The sequence below is a fragment of the Manacus vitellinus genome, unplaced genomic scaffold, assembly GCF_001715985.3.
Source record: "Manacus vitellinus isolate BGI_N305 unplaced genomic scaffold, ASM171598v3 scaffold_38_pilon, whole genome shotgun sequence".
Lineage (NCBI taxonomy): Eukaryota > Metazoa > Chordata > Aves > Passeriformes > Pipridae > Manacus > Manacus vitellinus.
In genome coordinates this window covers 221,728-246,959 of record NW_021940526.1, presented here as the reverse complement: position 1 = coordinate 246,959, position 25,232 = coordinate 221,728, and the positions used below count along the sequence as shown (strand labels likewise).

The 25,232-nt window shown below is 40.4% G+C and overlaps 1 protein-coding gene across 1 annotated transcript in view; it reads left to right on the top strand.

Annotated features, from left to right (window-relative positions):
* Nucleotides 1–210: 210 nt before the first annotated feature.
* The window catches only part of PCSK2 (proprotein convertase subtilisin/kexin type 2), an 86,112-nt gene continuing 61,090 nt past the window's right edge, over nt 211–25,232 (top strand). Inside the window, exons 1-2 of the mRNA XM_029961630.1 lie at nt 211–237; nt 2,788–2,892. Coding sequence (XP_029817490.1) covers nt 211–237; nt 2,788–2,892 — 132 coding nt within the window. The remainder of the gene's footprint in view (nt 238–2,787; nt 2,893–25,232) is intronic.

Sequence of the window (25,232 nt, the reverse complement as noted above, 5' to 3'; positions counted from 1 at the left end):
ACCTTGGTAGCAGGAGTTCATCAGAACTGGAGGCTTCAGTCATTGCTTGCGGTATTCACAGAGCTCAATGCAAAATCCCCATCAAAGCCTGTGACATTTTTAGGCCTCTGACTTCCCCCATGTGTACATTCATTAATTTTAAGGATTTACTGCAGTGTTGAGATTCTTCCTGCAAATTGCTTGGCTTCTCCTACTAAATATTCACAATCCATGGTGTTTGATCGTGTCATCTTTCAGGTATTGCCTCACTGAGCTGCCTTCCTGTGTGTCCCCACCAGCTTCATTGATCCAGGATGAAAACCACATGAACTGTAAAATATCTGAGTTCCTCAAAGATTACTGGGATAACTGTGGAAAGAGTGAAATAGTCAAACTTATTCATGACTTTGTCCATAAATCTGGTCATCGTTGTACTAAGTGCAATTGCAAGTCAGACTTGAATACATTAGCTTTAAAAGTTTGCTATGTAATATATTGTTTCATTCTGAGAGGCACTGGAAACTAACCCTATACAGAAGATGAACAGCAGATACGTGTTATATATTTCCAAATTGCTGAGACTGTTCCTTAATGTTAGAACATCAAGATCAATATTTGACTGAATTTCATTTGAATGGTTGATGCTGGGATAAAAAGAAAGGAAATAGTCTGGCTTCACTGAGAGAATTAGAGGGGTAATTGGGCCACAGCTTGCGATGGATAGTAATGGTTTGCACGCCAAGATGGATTTCAAGCTGTTACTGATCTGACTATTTAGATGGTGGGTTTCCATTTTTTTGGTTTTTTTCCTCTTGCATGTTTTTGAGGCATAATGTATCCAATGTGGGGGAAGGGCCAAACTCTGGATTATGGAAATACCTGATTACCCAGTTAGTAAAGATGTCAGATACAAGCTTAAATGTAAATCTGCTTTTTAAAACAATTACCTAAACCCAGAGAGAATTTGAACATTCAGAGCTGTGACTCTGAGGGTATATATGAAGCGGCCACTGCTGTAAGCTTTCATAGCCTTCTTTCTCCTTCTGCCTCAGCTTTTGTGTTCTTCACATATGTATGCAGCTGATGCAAAATATTCTGATTATTTGCCCAGAAAAGGTCTCCATCTCCAGCTGGCTATGCAGATCAGCTCCAAGGAACCACAATGATTTTGATGAAATCTTCTTAACCTTTTACATACACTTAAAAAGGGATCTTTTTATCATAACAGAATACATTAATTTTATTTTTTTTTAAGTTACTTTGCACTGATGTGGTATGTATCATACACAATGGAATTTTAAATGTGAAAATGAAATGCTTTGATTTCAATGATAGTAGATGTTTCAATTAACATAAACAAGGACCTTTTAGGAAAAAAAAAACACAAAAACAAAAACCCCAACTCGCATACTCATGGTTGAAATGTGACCAGATTTTAAATTTTCAGAATTCACTATCTTCCATTTTCACACTGCTTCACAGGTTTGCAGAACTGCACCAGATATAATGATACATTGACTGAAACAGGAGACCATTTTGGAGAAGGAAATTTAGATTTGTGTATGCACCCGAATGCAGGAACAGAATCTGTTTTATGACAGCAGGATCCTGCTACCCTTATTCAGCCCAGGTTTTCACAATGATTATTCTGTCTAGACATCAGCCTCAGCACTTCAATAAAGAACTTTGAACTCCTTCTAAGATGTTTACGTTATCATGAAGTATAGATAATAAAAAGGAGAGAAACGGGCTATTACAGCTGTTCTGGAATATCTCTTTTAAGTAGTTATTTTAAATACAGGGTGGTCAAACCTTTGAAGTTGAAATGTTCACAACATCAACATATAATATACCTTTCCAACCGTTTTTTTTCAACTTTTACAAGGAGAAAAATTTTTACATTTTTACTTAGCTTAAAAATGCACAGTTACTTGCTTCAATTTAAACATTCAACCAGAATGTCCCTACTGAGTTGGAATGGGGAAAGAGCTGTAGAATTTGAGATGCAAGTTGAGCTTCCTAATTGACTGCTGGAAGTGGGGTGCTGTTCTCCTAACACCATGTCTTTTAGCCTTCTCAAAGCTAAATGTCTACTACCCTTCCAGTCTTTCTCTGCCAATTCTGAGGAGAGAGGGGAATTTCATAATGGCCATACACCTTACATCCTCAGCACCTGCCTTCAGTGGGGCTGGGAAGTCCTCAGGAGGTGTTTTCTTGCTGCCCAAAAGTCTCGGACATTAAAACTGCACCAGACTGTTCCCACGTGGACACTGAGCTCTCTGTTTTCTTAGTATGCTTTTTATGTTCCATTTCGTGGCATTCAGAAGAAATTCCAAGTATCATATTTTTCTTTGCTTTCTGCCTTATTTGTTGCAGTGTCAGTTTGGGTGCATTATAACAGCTCAGCAAAGGATGCTCTGTGTAATTTCAGATCATTTGCAGTTCATTTTGTTCTTTTATTCTGGTTTTTTTTTCAGAAAATAGGGAATACATCCTGCTGTGATTAGGCTTGCATGTCAGGAATATTGGCACTGTTGATCTTAAACATAAGGTGAAAATAATACTGAGTGTAGACAAGTGAAGTTACACATTGTAAACCTGTAGCAAACAACTTCAGTGCTGCTGGGCACACTTTTCAGAATAACTTAGGAGTGACATTCCTAGAAGGATTTGGGCTCTTTGGCATAGCTCTTTGCAAGTCTTATTATAGATGCCTGAGTCACTTCACAGGTAGTTTTTTTGTCATCCTTACTAACCGCCAGATAGCTCCATGATGTTTTTTTTTTTTTTTTTCTCTCTCTTCTTCAGCTCCCTTTTTTAGAATCTGGATACTTCTTTTATCACAATGGCATTCCTAAAGCCAGGAGTAGACGCAGTCTTCAACACAAACTTCGTCTGGAAAAGGACTCCAGGGTAAGTGTTTCCTCATTATATGCAGCTATCATGTTTTCTTTGTGACACAGACCATTTTTTTATGAGATTGGGGTGATGATCAAATTTGTGTTTATGGCTACATTTTTTTCTCCATGCTCATATCAAGCTTGATGGCTGCTGTATGCCCACACCTCCCAAACACCCTCAGCTTTTATTTTTATTTCACTGCTACAAATAGTCCTGTATTCTCTGAGTTGTATCCTCTCTCCAGTAAGACTCAGTGATCTCATAGTCCCCAGGACAACTCTGTGCACCGTGTACTGTGTGGAGAAGCCAGCCAGGGTACATCTCCTGGTTGTCCCCTCCACACATCCTGCTATCCACAGATTATCCACCCTTGGAGTAAATGTTGGCACTTTGCAATGACACTGGAACTTTTTCTCAGGGAATGATGTGCACACCAATTGCTAAAAGACTGTACGCTGTCAAACTTCAGTAGCTCCTTAAGAGGCTCTTGATTGCAGTCTGCAAACAATGTGCTTAGTTTTCAGAAGCATAAACCCCTCAGACAGGAGAAAGAGGCCCCTTTTGTGGAAGGCTATGAGCTGGCAAATTCTTTTTCTTTTATGCAGAGTTTGTACACCAGTTTAATACTGGGCTGGAGTCGGGCCAGGTAGCACAACAAGTATATTTACTGCCCAGAGAAAGTGGATAAGCCTGAGGAATGATATGATGACAGCAAATAGATTATTTTTTAATCCTTCAATAGGATTTAAACTCTCTGCACTGTGAGCAAAAAAGAAGGGGGAACAATTTCATTCCAGACAGAATTCGACTGCCAGTTATTATGTGGTTTTTGGAGCACCTGTGACAATGAAAAACTTGAGTAGGAAGAGACGGAAAATAAGCTAAATAAGATCACGATTGTTGTTGTGACACCAGAGCAAGCAAGGTCTGATGAATTCCCAGCTTCCTGCTTCTGCAGAAATTTCAGGTGGTTCTGGGCCCAGGTCCAGCTGGGATGCCCATGTCTGGTCTCTCCTGAGGCTGAGGGCCATGTAAGTGAAGCACACAGGTTCCAGGTGCTGTCTGCCCCATCACTTTGTCCTGAGATGCTGATAGCTGAGTGTTGGCAGGTTCTTAGGGGGTGCTGCTGGTCTTCCAGTTCTCTAGGGTACCTTTTCCTGGCCCTCTTCTCCAAAGCTGGTACCAGGTACAGATGAGGGGGTTTTGAGGACCCATTCAACCTGCCTTGAATAGAAATTCTTGGGCTTCCGTCATTTTATTTACTAAGCAGAGATCAGAAAGGAAACCACTGAGGAAAGTCTACAGTTGGTAGATACCAAAGCAAATGTCCTGAGAGAGGTATTTCATTTCCTTGAACCACCCAATCTTGTAAAATCATTTCAGAAAAAGCACACAACTGAGTACATTGAAAACTAGTGGCTGAGTACAGTCATTGTGCAGGTGACTCTGTACTTGAAATAAATAGTTCTGTAAGCCTCTGAAAATTTTATAAACACCTCTAATATTTGTATGAATCCACCAATTCTGTCTGCAGCCTGATATTACATGTCTGAGCACTCCTGTACTAATTCCAGATTGGCTCTTGCAATGATTACCTCTAGACTGTGTCTGCTATTAAAAACAGCTTAAATGAGTCTGCCTTCTTGTTCAGAGATGTTCTCTTTTGTAGTCATCTGATATTTGCAGTCTCTAGACTCCTGGTTGGCTTCTGTCACATGCAGTGAAATCTCATTTTTGCTGTTAATCTCCACCTCATCCTGGTGCTGCATACCAATGGCTTAGCTCCCTTTGGCTTCTTCCTTTGATCTCAGGGAATAAAGCCCTCTGTTTAAATAACTGAGAATATCTCCTCTGTGAGAAAAAGGATGACCCTGGTGTATTCTGACTTTGTGGGTTACTGTGGAGGATGTAAGGGGGATAAGACAACATTTCATTTTCCACATGTAACATGACATTTTCTCATCTAGCCCTCCTGCTTACTCTGTCCTGTCTTTGAGATCTTATGATACCATATAGACCAGTTGCTTTATGTAATACAGTTTGAGAGCAATTAAAATCATTACTCTTATCTCCCTTTTTCTTTTATATGTGGAGTTTGGAGAAGTCATTAAAATTCCTGTTGTATCTGAGTATAAGTGGAAACATGAGTTGTGTCGACAGTACTTAATTTCAAACTCCAGAAATAATTTCTAAATTTAATGGCAGCTTTCTAGACCATTTACAATCAATTTTACTTAGCAACAAATGTCAGCACTGTCATGGTTAATATGTTAACACATGAAGCCAAGAATAAAATGTTCCTGTTGTCAGGCTATCTAGGAAAAAAACTTCCACCACAGGGCTGTACAAATCAGGAACTGTTATGGTAAATGCTGTAGTTGCTTGGCCCTACCCAAATGTTGTGAGAAAGTGGGCTGCACCTATTCTGTATACTTTTCACTTTTAAGGACATTACAATTCCTAGTTAATTTTAATTATTAGCTGAAAAACAGCACAGATGTTCACTCAATTAATTAATGTTCTTTAATCAAGCAAGTCCCTTAAGGAACCATGTCAGTTTTTCAAGAGTCTGGGGAGATAGATGACAGAGAACTGTGTAAACAGGTTACTGTATCATTTCCATGCTCTGCATGTCTTTTGAAATGCTCAAAAATGCTTTGTTGTGTAAAATTTGCTGCATGTTTTGACCAAAATAATTTGGAGACACACTAAACACATACAGAAGTTGTGTGATAAACATCATTGCTGTCAAGGGGGTGGAAATGGAACATCATTAAGATTCCTTCCTAGAGATCCAGCAAGAGCTAATCTTTGTTCTGAAGAACAGTCTCAAATACAATGGTTTTCACATTATTCAATACATTTGTGTTGCTGAAGCCTGAAGCAGTCCTGGCAGCAGGTGAAGGCACCTGTAATGGTACCACATGGTGTATTGTGCTACTGAACTGTTCAAGAAAAAAGTGTAGGCATGTGAAGCACCTTGGCTTTTTCTGTTAGTACTGTCCTGTCACGATGGCAAATGCCACAGTGAATTGAACTGCTTCAAATGGAGACTGTTTAGTTATTTGAATTACATTCGCTGACATACAGAGAACCTTCCAGGACTTGCTCATGAATGACTCTTTTGCATCAGTTGCAAAGTTTCATGATTTCCAGGTGCATTTCTATTTTGCCATTTTAGCTTATGTACCTTTGGTGCCAAATAAATTGGGGGGAGGGTTCCCTTTAAGATTTTTACATATTTAAGCTGGAGTTCTTAATAAGCTAACACATAACAACAAGATCTCCAACATCCTCCATGTGAAATTGCATTTTTGTCTGCCTTTATCTGTTAATTGCTTCAGCAGAAATGTCTCAGACCAAAAGGTCAGCTGTTGGAGTTGTTTGGCCTTGGGAGATTTCACTTAAGGAGCTGCTGTACTTTGTCCTTGCCATGACCTGTGGGCACAGACAGCTGGGAGCAGGTGACAATAGGGGCAGGGGCTTCGGGTGACATAAAGCCCTGAGGAGCCAGAGTAGGATGGGACCAGACATCAATGTGAAGGTGAAGGGAGAGTAAGTGGGACAGGCTGAAACAAGAGCCCAGAGGCAGAGAGAAGGTTGACTTATTTGGGCATGGAGGAGCCTATATACTGAGTGGGACATGGAGCAGCACAGGGATGGGCTGGAGAGACTGGAAACAGGGCGTTCAAACGTGCTGCCTCCTGAGTGTAGGTCACAACACAACCTGAGAGCAAAGTGATCTTTAGAGTCTACCCTGTGAGCAAGGGGAAATACAGCTTCTGCAAGAGCAAACTCAGTTTTTAATAATGAAAGACAGTGGTATGTTTCATCATGTGATTGCCATGGAAAAGTAAATCAGAAATACAGAGACACTCCATATCGTCTTGTTTGTTCGTACAGTAGAGGCAGGATGGGAAGCAGAAACACTTCCTACTCCACTGTAGCTAAAAGAAAAGAAATCCACAGGATTTGCTACATTTTGATTTTCAAAACTGACTTACATTCTGACCTTCTGTGTTATTAATGCAGCTGTGGCCTCAGCTGTATTATTAACAAACATCTTGAAAACTGGCCACGTAAGTAAAAGGAAAGAAAAAATGCATGGTGGTTATGTTACCTTTCAGAGTAATACTTTTTGTATTGCTGTTGGTGGGTATTTTCTGTTAGTAAATAGTCTTCCACTGAAGGAGCAAGAGTTGAAACATAGTTTGTTCTCTCGAAGATTATTTTGCTTTCTTTCAAGTTTTAGATAAAACCATTTTCTTCCCACACAGTCTCTCTTGTCAGACAGCTGCCAAGATTATCCTACTCAAGAAAGAGGCTTTAATATACAGAGAAGAGCTGAGTCCCATTACTTATATCTGTATGTGAGTGCATCTGTGTTGGTGTTGGGGGAATAAATACATATGTGGAGGAGGGAAGGTGAAATGAAAATCTTCCAGTGAGAGTGAGTGAGTTTGGCACTTAGATGATGACTTCTTTGGCAATAAACATCCCAGTGATGGCAGTTGTTACGCTGCAGAAAGAGAGACTTGGCTGATATCTGTGCTGATACAGGAGTCTGGGGAGGTGGATACAGACTTCTTCCAGGGCTAGTTTGTAGGTGACCATGATTAACAGTACTTATAAACTGCTTGTCTCATAGGACAAGGAAGAAAAGGGGACTGTAAATACAGAGGATCTAAGCTTTTAATTGAATAAATCAAAATCTCCCATATCCTTCGTCACCCGAGATCCTTCACATGCTCCCTTAACACGGCTGGCTTGTTTGTGATGGGACCGTTGCAACCTGTGAAGGCAGAACTGTCCTCTGATGCCAGGCAAGGGGCAGCCAAGTGCTGCCAGAGCTTGATAGTTCATCCATGGTCACCTTTAACAGAAAGAGGAATGGATGGCAGCTTGAGAAGAAGGAACACAGCTGCTTAACAAGCAGCAGCCCTTAGTGATGGCAGAGCAATGTAAATCAACTTTCAGTGCCTTTTTCAGCAGCAGTAATGACAGGCTTGAGCTGGGTTAAAGGTGGAAACTTTTGCCTCACTCCCTTAGATGCAGCATAGATTGCCAAAGCGAAAATCTTCCTGATAAGATCAGGAAAACTCAATTTTCCTCAGTTCTTCAGCCAGTGTAGAGTGCAGTGACCTGGGGATACAAGGGATAGGAGCTGTCAGAGCTTTTCTTGCAGCTTTGATCAGACCTCTGTAATTGCTCTGGATGTGTAACTTGTTTCTCTAGCCTTCTGTTACTGGAGACAGGCAGCATTCTGTCCCTGGAGCATAGCAATAAGAGCTATTTACAGTTACTTTTATTAAAATGGCAATATTTGTCATTTTTACTCCTTCCCATGCTTCACGTAATGATTTCTCAACTTCCTGACCAGTGCTGGTGACTTTCATTCCCCGGTAAGTTTCTGATCAAAGGTTGGAAGGTATATCAGGGTGCTTCCTCCCTCTGAGAAGAACACTGGTTTGGTTTGCTCCTGAAAGCAAAGGTGCAGCAGGAAAAAAAAGGGCCAGTGCCCTGTTGTAATCATGCTGTTGGCTTCCTTTGTGAGTAGAGGACTTAGTTTCTGTGCAGTTCACCACAGCAGTGACCCCAGAGTCATACAAATCTTCCAACCACTGTAGAGATAAACACAAATGAATGTAATGCCGAAGACTTACCACTCTCAACTCTTCAGGGAGGCTTCAGTTCTCTGCCAGGCAGGGAGTTACGGATGTGTTCTTTAGGATAAAGAGACAGGGGAGAATGGCAGGACAAAAAGCCCTTCATGTTTTCATCTCTTTTTTGTAAATTGCAGATGGTAGAGGTGACTGACTTCCCAGTGAAGTCTATTTAGCATTTTGCTGTAATATCTGCTGTCATGGGCTGGCATGCTGGTAGGATTATGCTCAGGAAAAGTTTGGAGCTGCCATCAATTTTATGAGACTATAGGGCAGCATTACATGAGCATTGGTGTTATCCTTTTGGTAGGAAATGGAACATTAGGTAATAAAAGCTCTGCTTAAGCACCTGTAATAAGTATTGAACAGCCAGGGAAAACTCATTAGGGGAAATGTCTTCTTTGCAATGCTGGAAAAAAACCCCAACCACCCTCAAACCTACACACTGTTCATTGAAGCTGCATTGGCAACCTGTTTACCAAATAGGAACTGAAGAAATTTTTGTCATCAGTCATCCTGAAAAAATGAAGCATGTTGTGCAGAAAACAGACAGTGACTTCCACAAATGGATCCCTGGGTTATTGTTTCTGGTTTAGGTTGTCTTATGCTTTATCCAGTGTATTTGAGGAAGGGTTTCCAAGAGTCTCTTCCAGTTCACAGAGGGAGGCCTCTTCTTGTACTACTAACTTTTTCAGGTTGATACCATCTTGAACTGTATTTGTTTTGCTTTCCCATACAGCTTTGGACCCTTTTTGAAGATTTTGTGTTTCTAATTCATAATGGAGCCAGTTGGCAAGCATTGAAAGGAAAAAAAAGATTATTTTCTTGAGGAAACTCTAACAGCTGTATATCATCTGATAATTGATCTGGTGTATGTCTAATTGCTGAGAGAATTTAATGTTTTAATTTTTTTTTCTTAGTGATATTTAGACCCTTTGCAGATATTGGTGGGTGGTTCTTGAAATGTGCAAGTTCATGAGCACTATTATCTGATAAGATGAAAGAAGCAGCAGAGATTACAGCACAGTGTTAAATAAAAGGTCACTTAGAGTTCAGTTCGTGGGACGGTGGAATTCAAGCTGTGTTTCAGACCTAGAAAGAGAAAGGGTCCTACTGCCAGAAAGGCAGAGATAAGTAATTGTCGGAAACATGCTTCATAGTTATATGAACTGTGTCATTCCAAACAAGAAATCAATAGGGCTGCAAAGAGGAGATTTAAGTGTCTGGTAAGTGAGGAAAAATATTTTCCCACTACTTCGCCATTCTTGCACTGAAGACAGAAGTAAGGGGTTGTTGCTGTGCCTCCGGAGTGCAGAGGATAAACTAGTCCTTAGGTCATGAAATTGTTTGTTTCTGTGATAATGTTGAAAGAAATATGTCAGAAATTCAATGAGTTTGGTTCGTGAGTCCAGTATACACATAGCATGGCTGTTGTCACTGCAGATAGTGATTGCTGAATTACCTGTGATTGCTTTTAGAAAACTGAATCTGAGGGAGTCCTATTTCTTGTTGTCCCTGGCTTTTGTAGACTCTGCACCTGCCCAGCAAAGGTTGATGGAGTCTAACTCCTCATGGAAAGCCTGCCCAGCTGTGTTTTGTTTAATTGACCAACAGGGGCTCCAGCTGTAAAGTACTTAGCTGCTCTTTAATTGAGATATCACAATTATTATGTAACAGTCAGTTTCTGTAATACGAATAAAAAGAACTCTCTTTTTGTGATAATAAAAAAATAACGAGGCCTAGAGTTACTCAGATATTTAAGCTGTCACTTAAGTTGACGCGGTAGTCCGCTTCACTGCAGTGTGAGTGTGTTAAGCATGTGCTGAAGAATTTCAGTTTCTGAGTTTAAATTCCTCATACTAAGTGTGGCATTGCTGGCTTGTATTTGGACTGCATAGGTGTATTGTATTTGTGATGTACAATACAGTTTTGAAGTAAAATATCACAACACTATTAAGTATGCAACATTAAATATTTCAAATAATTTGCTCCTGGAGCAAATGCAAGTATATCCAGCACAATGTAAAAGCTCAGCTTAATTGATCTATTATTTTTATTTGTTGCTAGAAAGACAGGAAGAAAAAACCCCAAGCCATCAACATCAATGTTAAAGAATGTTGGAAATCTTTCATAGCTGTATTATATCAAAAAGCACCATTAGCTGCACACAATAAAATAACAGACTATCAGAACAGCACCAAACTCCAACATACAATGCCTTTTATAAAAATACTGTATAACTGAAATTACAGTGTAAGGTAAAACTATTTCTATTAGAAAAAAATATAAATGAATGTACTGCTGGCTACTGATAAGCAAAGGCAGTGCTGTGCAGATTCTTGCAGAATTTTCCAAAACCAAAAGTAGTGATGGCACTGGAGTCCTGGTGCGACTGGTGGCTGGGGAGTCCACATATTCACTGGTTTTAAGACAAGGTTAGGCAGTGATCACGGCTGAGTTGGATGTGGCCGATTCCTCCCTGCAGCCTTGGGATGGCTCAGGTGACCTCTTGAAGTTGCTTCCTGTCACATACTGCATCATTTTCGTACTGCTGAACGTGACACTTGGGGAAAGGTGGGGTAAGGCAGTAGAATGAGCTTTATCCCTCAAAACCACTTGTTACCACGTGGAAGTTCAGTACTTTTACAAAAACCTGTTGTGACAGCTGACCACATTCAGCCTCTGCTCTGGTGCCTGTGAATTGGCATTAGTTAAGTTTTCTGCTTTATTGTTGATGTCTGTTCTTTTGACTACAGCATCACTTCAGTCTCCCTCTGCCTTTTCCTGTCTCCCTGTTGTTTCCTGCCTGATGAATAGAGTCTCTGTTTTGTGGAGCAGACCTTGATTTTGTTATTTGTCTGTGCAATTTCCAGCCTTGGATCTTCAGAGGGGTCTGTTTAATATTATATTACAATCAGTGGCAGTGCAGAGAATACATGGTTTGGGGGTTTTTGTTAGTAGGACGTAGAGAAGAATGGACAGTGTAGGCCAGTGGCTTTGAATTAACATGGAACCCAGTGTGATGCAGAAGTTTACTTTGGTTTGAGACTAGTTTGGTTTGGTTTTGAAAAAGGAATGCAGTACTTTGATGAGCTAACAGTCACTGGAGGTCATGAGTGTCTCAGCATTCACTGAATCCAGGAATCCACAGGAGTAGTGTTGATGATAATCATGCCTTTCTGCCTTGGGAAGCCTGAACCAGCTGCAACCCGTGTTGGTGAAAAGAAGGGAAGCCCTCTCTGGGCTGTCACTGGATCCTTGGTGGCCCTTTCCCTTTCTTTTGCCAGGGCTTAGTTCAGGACAGCTGGGGTTGACTTGGAAGAGTCAGTTATGACCTGGGAGCACTTCTGCTTGATGAGGGCAAAATACGTGGGGGTTCAAAAGTGACCAAGTCAACAACATTAGAACTATGACAGAATTCAGACTGCCAAGTGCAAGTTCATAGAATCATAGAATCAGCTGGGTTGGAAGGGACCTCCGAGATCATCAAGTCCAACCCTTGATCCACTACCGCTGCGGTTACTAGGCCATGGCACTCAGTGCCACATCCAGTCTCTTTAAAAATCTCCAGGGATGGAGAATCCACTACTTCCCTGGGCAGCCCATTCCAATGTCTGATCACCCTTTCTGTAAAGAAGTTCTTTCTAATATCTAACCTAAACCTCCCCTGGCACAACTTGAGACCATGCCCTCTTGTCTTGCTGATCATTGCCTGGGAAAAGAGACCAACCGCCACCTGGCTACAACCTCCTTTCAGGTAGTTGTAGAGAGTGATGAGGTTGAGTTGATGAGAGTGATGAGCCTCCTCTTCTCCAGGCTGAACAGCCCCAGCTCCCTCAGCCTCTCCTCATAGGACTTGTGCTTGAGTCCCTTCACCAGCCTAGTTGCCCTTCTCTGGACCTGCTCCAGGACCTCAGTATCCTTCCTTCGTCTTCAAAGTTACCTTCACTTTCAGTTTAGAAAATGTGTGTCTTCAGATGTACTTTATTCTTTCCAGTACAAGTAAATTTTATGCTAGAAAAGCTTCCTCAGGAACAATGCAAGACATTTTGGAGTTTTCTTTTGGCAAATCTCAAAGCCTAACAGAAAATATAGAGACTGGAAAACTGCCTTTGCATTAAACCCTTTTGAAAGACTGCAAATACATTGTTTGACATATAACAGAAGATTATAGAATTAGTTAATATATTGTACCTGATAGTATATGATGCCCATGTATTTTAGACTGTGAGATGGTAGCTCTAGAGTGAAACAAAATAAATTTATGACAGTTTATTTCTCTTCTTTCTTGTCTTCAGAAAATCAACTGTTAAAACAGTTGACTGGGTTTCTTATGTGTTCAGTAAGATGACCAGAACCCTTTATCGTATATGACATTGACAGTAAATAAATGGGGGTACAGTTAAATCAATAACAACATAAGACTGGAATATTTTTTAGTGTAGTTTTGGGGGCTATCAGAACATGCTGTACAAGGGCTTGTGTTACAGGGCTGTGACTTTAAAAGCCCCATCACCTTTTTGCTGAGAGACTTGAGCTAAAAGAATTGGTGCAACGGCATATGCTACTATATCACACAATAAATATGTTATGTATTTCATCCATTTAACATACTCTACTGTTTAAAATTTGATGAGTGTTTTCTTTTCTGAACAGCATTTTGGTCTATTGGTTTATTGCAGCCTTTTCCAAAACACTGTTGCTACAAGCGTTCTGTGTTTCCAGATCTTCATAGTGTGTATGCATTATCTTAAGTATAATATTAAGGGTTGGGGGTTTTTTTGCCACCAACTCAACAGCCCAGAAGTCAACAAAGAGTTTTAAATACATCTGAGAAATCATTGCTTGTATGCTTATGTGTTCTGTGAATAGAAAAAGGCGTTTACAAAGTTGTTTGCAGTATTTAGAGACACAGTGGAAATAAATTAAAGGTTTAGATTGAAGTTATCTCTGAGGAGTTGGCTGCAGTAATTGTTTGACGCTGCATTGGAACATGGCTTTTTAGCCAAATGGGTGCCTCTTAATATCTGAGAATAGCCAATGGTAATTAAAATGCTAATACGTTTGTCATGGTTTAGTGAAGTTGAATAAATATTTCTTGGACTTTTGAACTTCCATATTGAGGGAGAGAACAGAACTGGGTAGAACGAAGCACTGTGAAATACCTAAACATCTCCATGGTACATAATTTTCCTAATTAATTGTAGAGTGTAAGTCCCATACATTTATAAATGGACTGTGGTCAATATTACAATTTTGTTTATAAGAAGTGATAGCTGAATGGCCATATTTCTGTGAAGATACAGCTTTATGTTGTATTTTGATAGCCATCCACTGTCTGAGTGCTGGTTAGAAATACACTGTTATTATGTGTAGGTTTAATATTTCTTAAATGTAAATAGTCTGTCTTCATCCTTTTTATCTTTCTTGATACAGAGGAGTACATGTAAGGGATTCATGAGCCTTGCAGATGTGAAGTCTTCACAGAAGAACCAGACCTGGCAGATCAAAATATTATTGTTATGCTCCTGGTCTCACAGCAGTATCACTAAACTGGACTCTAGGTTATGTAACACTGCAGTGCTGTGTTCCACATTAATACCTGGTTCTCTTCTTCTTTGCCAGCTCCTCACACTCCTATCCCTTTTCTTTGGAGGAAGTCCACATGCACTGGATGTATCCTCATCAAGAACCTGAAAAATAGAATAAGCCACTGGGGCGTGGAGATGCCCTGTGTTTTGTCTTGGAGTCTGAGAGATTGATTACATTTGTTGCCATCTAACTTGGCTTTGTCATCCAGCAAATGTGATAAATTCAATGCTGAGCCCATCTTCTGTGTTAGGCTGCTGCTTTCCCTGGCACTCAGCCAACCTTGCCCTGCAGAGCTTCTGAATCACTCTTGTCCTCCCTGTGGTTCCACCAAAGTCAGGGCTATTGCGTCTGGAGGCATTTTTCTCCTGGCAAAACAAGGAGGAGCTGTCAGCTCCAGCTACTCTGGGCTTTGGAAAAAACACAGTCTAGTCAGTGACTACACAGTGACTTAAAAATGTGAGATTCCTCATAGGTACCATTATAACTACTCTATTTCTACCTCCAGACAAGCTGAATCTTGTAAAACCTTCATGCATCTACTGGGTCTGCTACCATGGGGCAACAAAGATCTCTGGCAGAGTTTGGGCAAAAATGCTAATTCTCTTAGGTCAGGATATAACTGACCTAATTGTACAGTGCTTGCTCTGTTTTTCTTTCTCAACTGTGATGGTCTCCTGGGAAAACATTCACTGGAATATGTTTTATTTGTTTTGGAACATGAGGTTTTCTTGGAATAATTCCCTTGATTGCTATTGGACTGTTTATTTCCTGAAAAGAGGAAGGGAATCACCCATGTCAACCTTAATTTCCTTGTTTCCAGTTCTAACCATATACATGTCCCATAAATCTCAAGGGTCCTTCCCCAAGTTGTGCAGGGCATGTTATAAGAAAAACTTATGAAAATTTTTTCATTGGACAAACAACAACTAACTAAAATTACTATTTTCCCAAAGAAAAAATATTTTTAAGACTTCAACCCATTATATTTCTGATAATGAATCACAAATAAATAGAATCTACATTTTCATGTTTGATATACTTAATCACAAAAAAATATTTTATAGCATCAAATAATTTTATTTAGGAAAAAAGCGTTTAGCATTTTCAGTTGAAACCTTATAAATTTTGTTTCATGGTCATTTTTGACTGTTTTCTTCAGTGTCATTGTTTCTTTCCAAGTGAACATCCTATTTCTGGATCTCCATAGGTCTGACTCCAGTTTCCACAATGTGAAAAATACGTTTCTTGCAAGGAAAAATAGCTAGTGGAAGACAGCCTCTGAAACAAGGATCTGATGATCAGCCAGGACTCCAGCCTTCTCCTGCTCATAGAAATGGGTATCTAACTGCTCACTTCACTGCTCTTCTTAATTGACTCTAAATGGCTAAGAACAAACTTAAAAGGCAGCAGTGCCACTGTGAGGATTAGAGCTTCTCACAAACAAATCCAGGGGAGCTCCACTCACCCTGCCTTGTTTAAAAGCATTAAAGGAGGCTGAGGTTTTCCTCTGTAAGAGCAGACTTAACATCTTGAACTCTGTTCTGAGGAGGTGATGGGAGCTGAGTCCTCCAAAGGAGGAAGCAGTTTACCCACAGAATATAATTCATTGAAAACTGAAAAAAAAACCCAGTAGTTCACTTGAGATATACAGAAGGTAAGATATAAATAGTATTTTTTTAATTACTTCCTGTAAACTAGCTGGAGAAAAACCTGGAAAAGGTGTTATAAAAATAGAAACGATTGGATTTGGGTAGTCGTCTTTAAGGATGAAAACTTTGTATGCGGTGAGCAACTTGCCATAGCAAGAAAATGCTTTTTGTTTCATTTCAGCGTTACCATATGCAGTCTCAGTGGAATTTGTAGTCTAATGATGAATTGTTTTCACTTTCATGTGTCAGTGAGGTTTTGAAGAAAGTTGGAATGTATGAAAGAAATGCAAATTCCAGATGGACAGGTATGAAAAAGGACATTGCTTTTAGGAGTATGAGTCAATCTGACATCTGCTGGTGTCATGCCATTCACTGTGGAATACTGAACATTTTTGCATAAGGAGAGGATGTATTTCTGAAAGGACAGCTGTTTACATGAGGATGTTGTTTGTCAGAAAAATCTATTCATCGTGGTTTCCTTACTAGCACTGCACTTGAGAAGTGTGTGCAAGGTGAATTACCTACCTGACTTGCAAACACTGAATAATTTAGTGTGAGCCAGAAAGTCAAATAAATCTTCCCAAATACTTTCTGCCTGCCTACAAAATAAAAAACAGTGAGAAAGGGACTGCTTTGATGACTTCATACCTGCAGATCTGCCACTGAAATGATCTGTCTGTTCATCTGAAATAATGTCTGGTCTTTTACAGTATTTAATAAATTAAATATTTAACTAGAGGTTTCAAAGCGTGTTTCAAATATGGATTATGTGTGTTTCACAAGTGCTGGAAATGAAGGGAGGAAGAGGATTTTAAATTTTCCAAAAGGTCAAATGGCAAAGCAGAGCAAAAGTGGAAGTAGATCTGAGATGGCCAATTTACCGTCTGGATGAAAAAAAAAAAAAGAGGTTGGATTATAGTCATTTGTAGTCTTTATAACACCTGGGCAATAAGAAAACTGAGATGAGAACAGTGGGGAAAAAATAAAACCCCAGAGATTAGCACAGATCCTCTGAAGCCCAGAAGACTTAGACAAAGGACAGTAACCTTAAACTGTAATTACTGTTGTCGTTTAGTGTTTCCTCATGCATGATCTGGAGGCTCAGGGGAAATTACTGTGCTAGAGGCTATCTAAGCATAAAATAATAGCAGAATTGTATGGAGTCATTTGCCCTGGGTATAATCCAGTACTAGTGGTCCTGCCTTTGCTCCTGTCCTTGCTTCCCCATGGCTCATTCCAGCTTTCCCCAGGTGCTTCTTCATCCTGGGTAACAGCAGCAGCAGATGGAGAAAACTTCTCTGGCGTTAATAGAGATTTGAGGGAGAAGACTTTGTGCTCAGGAGACTGTAACCTAAGTAACATTTTTTATTTTACTGTTTCATTCTTTGCTGTCCAGTGAACAACTCACTTTTTATATAAACTTTGCACAAGTTATTTGAGTGAACATGTTTCAGTTTATGTATCTAAAATACACAGATGCAGTGTTTCTCAGAAGGTAAAATCCAACAGCCTCTTGCCTTTGTATTTTCAGATGAAAAGAAGCAGGAAGTTGAGGAATTGTGTGTCTTTGTACTTCCTTAGACCAACTTTTTAGACTATACTACTGACCCCAAACTTGTGTTGATCAACTGGGGAAGGTACATCTCTTATTTGTCAGAGAGGTGTATCAGTGATTTCTTAGCAATTAGGGTTGTGTAGGTGTTGCAGGTTTTTATTTTAATATTTGCTCATGGAAACCGGAGCTCTCCTGGGTGTCTGACATTTAGCTCCTTGCAGTTCTCCTGCCCCAGCTACCAGGAGCATCAAGTAGAACACAAGGACACGACATCTTAGCTCCGATCCCAAACTGCAGCAACGCCTCCAGGCCAGGGTTTTGTTATCTTTGAGTGCGTTACACTCAGATGGAGATGGGAAGTAAAATGATAAACAGTTTTTATCCTTTTTGTGAGGTGATTTCAAACCTGTTTTAATATGTTTTGCCTGATTGAAACAGCAGCTGCCTACTCAGCCTGACTAGAGGAGCTAGTGATCTTAATGAAAAACATGATGAATAATTTGCTTGAAATTTATGTGTGTTTTTTTTGTCAAATCCTGGGTTAAATTGAGAGGGGACATATGAGGGGGGAATAGGAGAGAACTTTATTCAGCTCTGCCTTTGTTTTTTCTTGTGAAGATTAACAGGAAAAGTGGGGTTTTTTTCTTTTCAGCTCTATTTTCCATAAGGACCTCAAATAAGTTTTTCTGAACAACGCAGTACATTTCAAGGACTCTGTTTTCATAACAGATCTCAAGAAAGACAAAATAAACATCTGCTTTCTTCATCATTGACCAAACCATGACCTCAGTTACACACTCATGTAAGGTGTGAGGAGCTTATGCTTTCATCCTCTCTGCACTAGGAGGTCTCTAGGTCATGTCCATGTGCCCTTGCTGCTTGAAGTGCCTGAATGTACCAATTTTCAAAGCTCTGCATGCTGCTCTGTCTTGGTAGGGTGCACCTCTTCTGGGCATCCCTGATTACTCCTTCCCCCTCAATATCTTAGTGTCTTTTCCTCACCTAGTAGGTTGTATATTTTGATTTGCTTACTTCTTCAGAAACAGGTGTTCTCCCCTGAAGCAAAGAATAATAATTTGTCCTCACAAGTTCAGCAAGTTCAAACTGGAATTCAACTGGAGGGAGGCTTTTAGCAGTGTTTTTCCTCACAGGGATGGTAGTAAACACAAGAGACAGACGTTTCTCCAATTTGCAGCAGTGAAAATCTGAAGTAATTTCACTGAAATGAATGCAGTAAGTCTGTATTTACCCTTGGGCCAGAGGAGGTAGGACCTGGGTCTTTGCATTTCTGGAAAATTGAATCTCAGCCAAGAAGCTTAATACCAAACATACACTGTTGTTCCACTATGGTGGTTCACCTGATTTTTTCTCTGTGGTATTCCTGAGTTAAGCATTCTGCTTCTTCCATTCTTACTGTTTGTTCTTCTGACACCATTCACACTTTTTTTGTTGCAGGGATAGCTGGTGTTAGGATAGGGAATATGATTGCATTTTAAAAAAGTTCTTTCTAAGCTAGAGCATTTCCCTGATTTCATTTGCAATTCAGTCCAGAGTGGCGTGTGGCGATATGAAACAAGAGGGAATAACTTAAACAGAGTTGAACCTTCCTGGAAGAAAAGTGAGGAATGATGAGATGCCCTACATAGTAAAGAGTCTTGCCCGAGACATGCAAGACTATCCCAATCTAGGCATCTGTTTGAACTGCCATAAAATCAATCCTTCTGCTGTAGTAGATTTTCCTAAATCTCCCTTTTTTTACTCTGGGAAGTTCTGGTAATCTCAAGGCACTTCTTCAGAGCTTGCTGTAACACGGGTTAACTCTGGCTTTTTGGAAATATGAGGAGCCCCTAAATGTGCACACTGCAGGCACTGTTAGAGTCAACCAGAGATTCATCACTTCTCATACCAAAGAAATACAGTTTCATGAGGAAAGCTCTTCTGTTACATTTTTGCTCTGTGGAAACCGTAACATGAATTGGGTCTCAAAGTTTGGACACAAAGAGTGATTTTCATGTAATTTGTGCATAATTTTTGATTGCCTGCTGTGAGAATCCTGAGCAAATTATTTCCTTCCATGATTTGCTAAACATTTGTCTCAATGGAAATAAACTAGAAAGGGAAAGAAGTGTATGATGAGGATAGCCGTTTATAGGAATCTATGGAAATCTTCAGTGACAGACTAAACCCTAAATATGCTTTTGCTTTTCTCAGTCCCTTTGGGTACAGGCTCCTTTCAATGCGTGTGAATAGAGAAGTCCCTATTAATATTAATGCAAGTTATGTATGTGCACTGGGAGCAAAATATACCCCAAAGTCTAATTATTTTATGCTAATAACTGAACTGAAAAGATACTTCCTCGTTCCTAGCCAAAAAAAGCAGCAATAGTTCAAAGAATTTGCAGCAGGATGATCATTTTATAACTGCATTTAAACCAGCCTGTGCTCTGATCCAGTGGGAACTAGGGAAAATTCTGGTACCAAAATCCCTGCCTAGTGCACATGCAGCTGCAATTAATAATGAGTTTTGTAGTCTTCAGGGCCCACTTTACATTGCTTTAGGCAGTGGATAAATAGAGGGGCTTGTGACAAATCTGAACCACTCAGATGACTTGTTCCCTTGAAATCGAGGCAGAAATCCCTTCGTTTCTAAGACTTTTGAAAAGAATTTTAATTGTGCAGACATGCTTTGCAGAGAGGCTTGGCCAGCAACCAGTGGGACAGGCTGCTGGAAAACATGGGCAGGGATGTAAAAAGCCTCTCTACTAATGGAGGTGCAGAGAAAACCGATAGAGAATACTTAGACCACACTTCCATGCCTTAGAATCACAGAATGGTTTGAGTTGAAAGGGACCTCAAAGATCATCTAGTTCCAACACCCACTAGGCCAGGATGCTCAAAGTCCCATCCAGCCTGGCCTTGAACACTTCCAGGGATGGGGAATGCCGTGTTTCTGTGTTGTCACAGAGAACAGTGTCATCTAGGATAAACTGAGCATGTTAGTACTTGTCTCAGTTTCACGGGTTTTTCCTTCTCTGTGTGCTCTGTTTTGCTGGGACCAGCTCTATGCATCTCTCCCTGCATTGTTGACCCCACCACTGCTCTGTGTTAAGTCTCCTGCCTACAGTCTCATACCAGATGTGATTCCTTTGCCAAATCGCTCATGACCTGGTGCCCCTGTTGTCAAGAAAAGAGCTGCAGGCTTTGCCTGGGGAAATGTGTGTTCAGTACGTTGCCCAAGCCAAGCGCTGGGCAGCTCAGGAGTTCAGGGGCAGAAGGATGCTTTTTTGCCACATGATAACAGCCAGATTCTGGGATGAGGTGGGGAAAGTGTCCTGATGTGGGTATCTCTGCCCTGGCTGTGCTCTCTGCCATGGTGCTGGGCACCAGCGAGCTCTGCAACTGCACTCTGCAGGCTCCAAGACTGGAATTGGAAGATAACATTTGAAGATTAAAATTAAGGATTCTGACGTATAGCATTGTCTTGACAAGGATCAAGTTCAGTCCTTTAAAAGTATCAAATTAAAAAGTGATTTGGACAAAGGCCAAAATAATAGGACATCAGCTATTTCTTTCCTTTTCGCAAACCAATCTCTTATTCCCCTTTTTTAATACAGAAATTTTTCTCTAGAAATGACTCTGTTTTGATGCTTCCTGTGTGGCAGATGGCCTGTCCCTGGCAGTTCTACTCTGGTAACCCAGTACTGTACAGCAGTGACACATAACCCTCTGCTGATTTTATTAACATATTTTGTGATGGGGATCCATAAACATCTGAATCAAAGAACTGAAAAAGCATAATTGCAACCTGCACAGCCTGGTCAATATAAATCATCAGTTGCTTCCAACTGGGCTGAGAAAGGCAACCATGGGAGCAAGCTCCAGTGTCTTTTCTGTTCATTGTATTTATGGTAATAGAATAAAGAAGTAGCTGTGCTATAAACAGCTACTCCGCTGTTGGGTGCATGAGCAAGTATGTGAATGTGAGCAGCAGCATAATTGCAGTTTTCCCTCTGTCATAAGATTGGCTTCTGTTTTGTGTCTGGCTTCTAGTTATGAAATTTCCTGAGAGAAGACATTGTACAGCCCATGTAATTCCCACTAGACAGCACTTTAGGAAGGTCAGTGGCTCGCAATTCTGTATTCTCATCTCCACTGTGATAGCAACAGAGCTCTGAAGGTGTTAAAAATGGACAAGAAAGGCTCGCTAATATATCACTACCACTCATGTGAACATTGAACTTTTAAGTATTACAGGTGTGAAATATTAGAATAAGCTTAGATTCCTTTGGCAGTTGTTGCTATATCACTCCAGGCAGGCAGCTTTGTAAAAGCAGGCTTTGCTTTTTATTAAAGCTAAATGGGCCTTCTGCAGATGTCATTACCACCTGGCTGGGAGGTGTTGACAGCAGTGAGCAGTAATCCATGCTAGGAACCTATCGGCGTGGTGCAGTGGGGATCTGAGTCAGACTGCAGGAGCTGCTGGAGGAAGAGTATGTGGCTGTTTGTGGTGTCCTCCTCTCCTTATGCAGAGGTGCTCCCTTCCACATTGGCCAAAGCAGATGCCTTTTTGGGAGGTGTTCTCCCCAGTTTCAAACTGCACCATTTGCTTGCAGAGCAGAAGAAGCAGGGAAAGGAAAAATTGTATTGAGCAATGACAGTGCAAAAGAGAAGATTTGTGTTCTGTAGGGCGCTCACAGCGTTGCAGCCAGGAAAAAGAGATCAAAAGGCACTTATGACTTTCCTGAAACCAGTTTAGAGAAAGCCTAGATTCTGCCTGATGAAGCCAACATTTTCTTCACTGTCACCCCATGACTCCAGGTTTTGAGGACCCAGAGCCAGTTTTAAATAACTCTTTTAATTCAGAATTTCTTAATTTATATTAGATTGATTTTCAGCTTGGTTCATGCACTGCCTGTAGGACAGCAGCACTGACATTAGTCTGAGTACCTTTCTTCCTAGACCTATGATACAATTTTTATTCTGAGAAACTGTTCTTTAGCTGAGATTCTGGCAACAATTTTGTGTGAAAATATTTCACTGCCACTGGATCCAGTGGTGTCCATCTGCTCAGAAGGAGCAGAGGTAGCTGAAATAAACTTTTATTTTAAGTCCCACAGCATGAGGGGAGTCCCAAACAGCTCCTGCCATGGTTACCATGACTGAAAGCTGTCTTAGGCTTGGGGGGCAGCTCCATAAATATGTTTGGTTTCTTGACTCAGAAGGTATTTAGAAAAAGAGTACAAGTAGAGAGCAAAATAAATTACATGAAGGACATGGCAACTCTTCAATGCGTGTGACATTATGGTGTATTTACTGTAACACACAAAGGGGATAATCCATGCCAGTAATTCCATGAGCAAAAATGCATGTTATATTTTTCCAAGCAGATGTTTCAAGGCGAGTGATGAGCTATTAGGTGACATTTGAGTGGGAAGGAGGCTGTGGGGAATGAAATGGAAGTATGATGAGTTACAGCACAGGACAGAAGGCAGTTTTTAAGTGCAGAATCACTTTGGAGATCAGGGAGTCTATTTTCAGCATATGCTGCAGACTTAGTTTAAAGTCTCATCCTCTGCTGACTCAGTTTCCTAAATGATGATGCAGACCTACATAGGTGTTTTGTGAAGCACTTCCAGTGTGTCCATACAGAGTACGCTTAATGTCTGTAGAGCAAATTGGCATCTTGGGAAAGGAAATATATGAAGTTAGAGGTAAAGCTGCTACAAATGATGCTTTATGACTTCAAATGTGTTTGAGCATTAGCACAAATATTCATGCATTTACAAGAAGTCTCTTCCATGTCAGAGCAAGTCAAGGTACACTTCAATAAAAAGTTTAGTTGTCAGTTGAGTCTTCCCTTAGAAACCAAACTGTGCAGATTTTTCTCCAAGTGATATTTTCTCATGGTCCTCACTTATCTGGAGACTAGCTTTGTGAAATAAATTAGCTTAAAATCAACAGAGTTAGAGGAATCTTTAGCCTGTGAGCACTCCTGTTCTCTTGGGATGTATCAGATATTCATCGCTTGTGTGGAAGCAGCAACTGTACTAATGGAATCTTTTAAAAGGAGGCTTTATAAAGAATGGACTATGTAGTACATATCTCCTTGTAGGACCAGTGAGCTGTTGTGAAGTAGGAGGGAAGTCCTTTGCTGGCCAACTGCCCAGGGGTATAAAAAACAGTCAAAAATGTTACAGAGAGAATAATCAAATCAGAAGATTCAGCGTCATGTGAGCACCTTTCTTCTTTGTACTGCACAGATATAGCCAAAAGGTTTGCAATCTTAAAGATGAGCTGGGCCTGATTTTCATTTAAACTAAAACCCTTCTATACCACAGAGAGGCTATGAATGTAACTTAGACCTACTTTGATTGTCACCTCAAAGGTTGATGATGGCCTTTGTTATAAGAGAAAATCGCTTCATGAGAAGACTTACTATTGAGAAAGAAGAGGGCAAGGTTTTTTTTCCAACCATGGTGATTTAGGAAAGGCCTGCAGCATGTGGCAGAGGGATGTAAGAGAAGGGAAAACTGACTTGCAGAAACTAATTTTGCAGCTAAGAAGGGAGGATCTGCAGTTGATAATGCCCTACATGCATGAGGCCCAATTTTCTGTCACCAGGCATGCTGTTGTTTATATCCACAATGAGGGGTGGTTATTCTGATTGATTTGGAGAGGCTGATCATTTCTGTGACCCATGTGACTGGTGAGACAACAAAGTGCAAAATTTACCCACAGGCTGCTGATATGGTGTCCTTGTGGTTTGCAGGCTCCCCAGATCTACTGGAGAGATGTGGTTATAGCCCATTTCCAGGGAATTTAGTTCTTACAGAGATTGTTGATTTTGTAACTAACTGTTCTTTTTTTCCGCTGTCTTGCAATAAGATGTTGTCTCTTCTGTCGTTATATAGAATAAGAAGCAGGTTTTCATTCCTTTGGAAGTATCTTAAGATTTCAGAAATGCTCCTCCTCTCGTGTTGGCTCATCTAAGCAGTGAAAAAAATTGGAAACAGAGTTCCTAGAATAGCCAGTACCTGTGATAGTGTAGATCCTAACATGTCCCTCATGCCAAACTGAGGAGAGAACAGAAGTGTGAAGCTTGTTCTTGAGACAGTGCACTGCATATCAAGATATCCAGGGCTTTTTCTCTGTCTTGGTCTTTCCCCTTAATAAATTCTATCCTAAAGCAAAAAAATGTTGTCAAAGAGGGCATGATCCTGTGAAAATTTCTGGTTTTATCCAATTGGCATTTTTTCCACTGCAGCCCATCCATGCTCAGCATTCATTTTACGTTGCAGTCTGAACAGCTCACTTGCATTTCAAAGTAGAAGCTAGAGGAGGTATTGATTGCTTAGCTGAGCAGGTTGAATATGATCTGCAGCCTCCTCTTACACATTGATTCCTTGTCTCTTTACTCACTGCTTCCTGAATGTCACTGAACTGTGAGAGGCCTGCTAAATGGACAAAAATATTGATTTCTTTTCCCCTTCTTTTATTTTTTGAAAGCTCCTTATTTATCAAGCACTGAAATAATATGAGGAAAACAAAAGGTCACGAAATAAGGCAGAAGCAAGTCAGTTCTTTCATATTCTTTTAAAAACATATAAACCTGGTTGAATCCGGAGTCCTTTAAATTGTGTTTCCATCAAGAAAGTTTAATGCTTGAGTGGAACCTTTGAGCTTAAGCTGTTCAGCTTCATATTTTACTATTGTCTGATTGATGATGAACTTCTGGGGCTGTTTCCTTAATGGCCATACCTCTGTCTTATGATTTTCCATGAATTTTTGCAGAGAAGTTAATGAGCAGTCCCAGCTATGCTAGGATTTCCTGTGGAATGCAATCAGTAAGTCTTTTGTTAGAGTTTATGATGCATTGTTTGTCCCTGTTCTGTT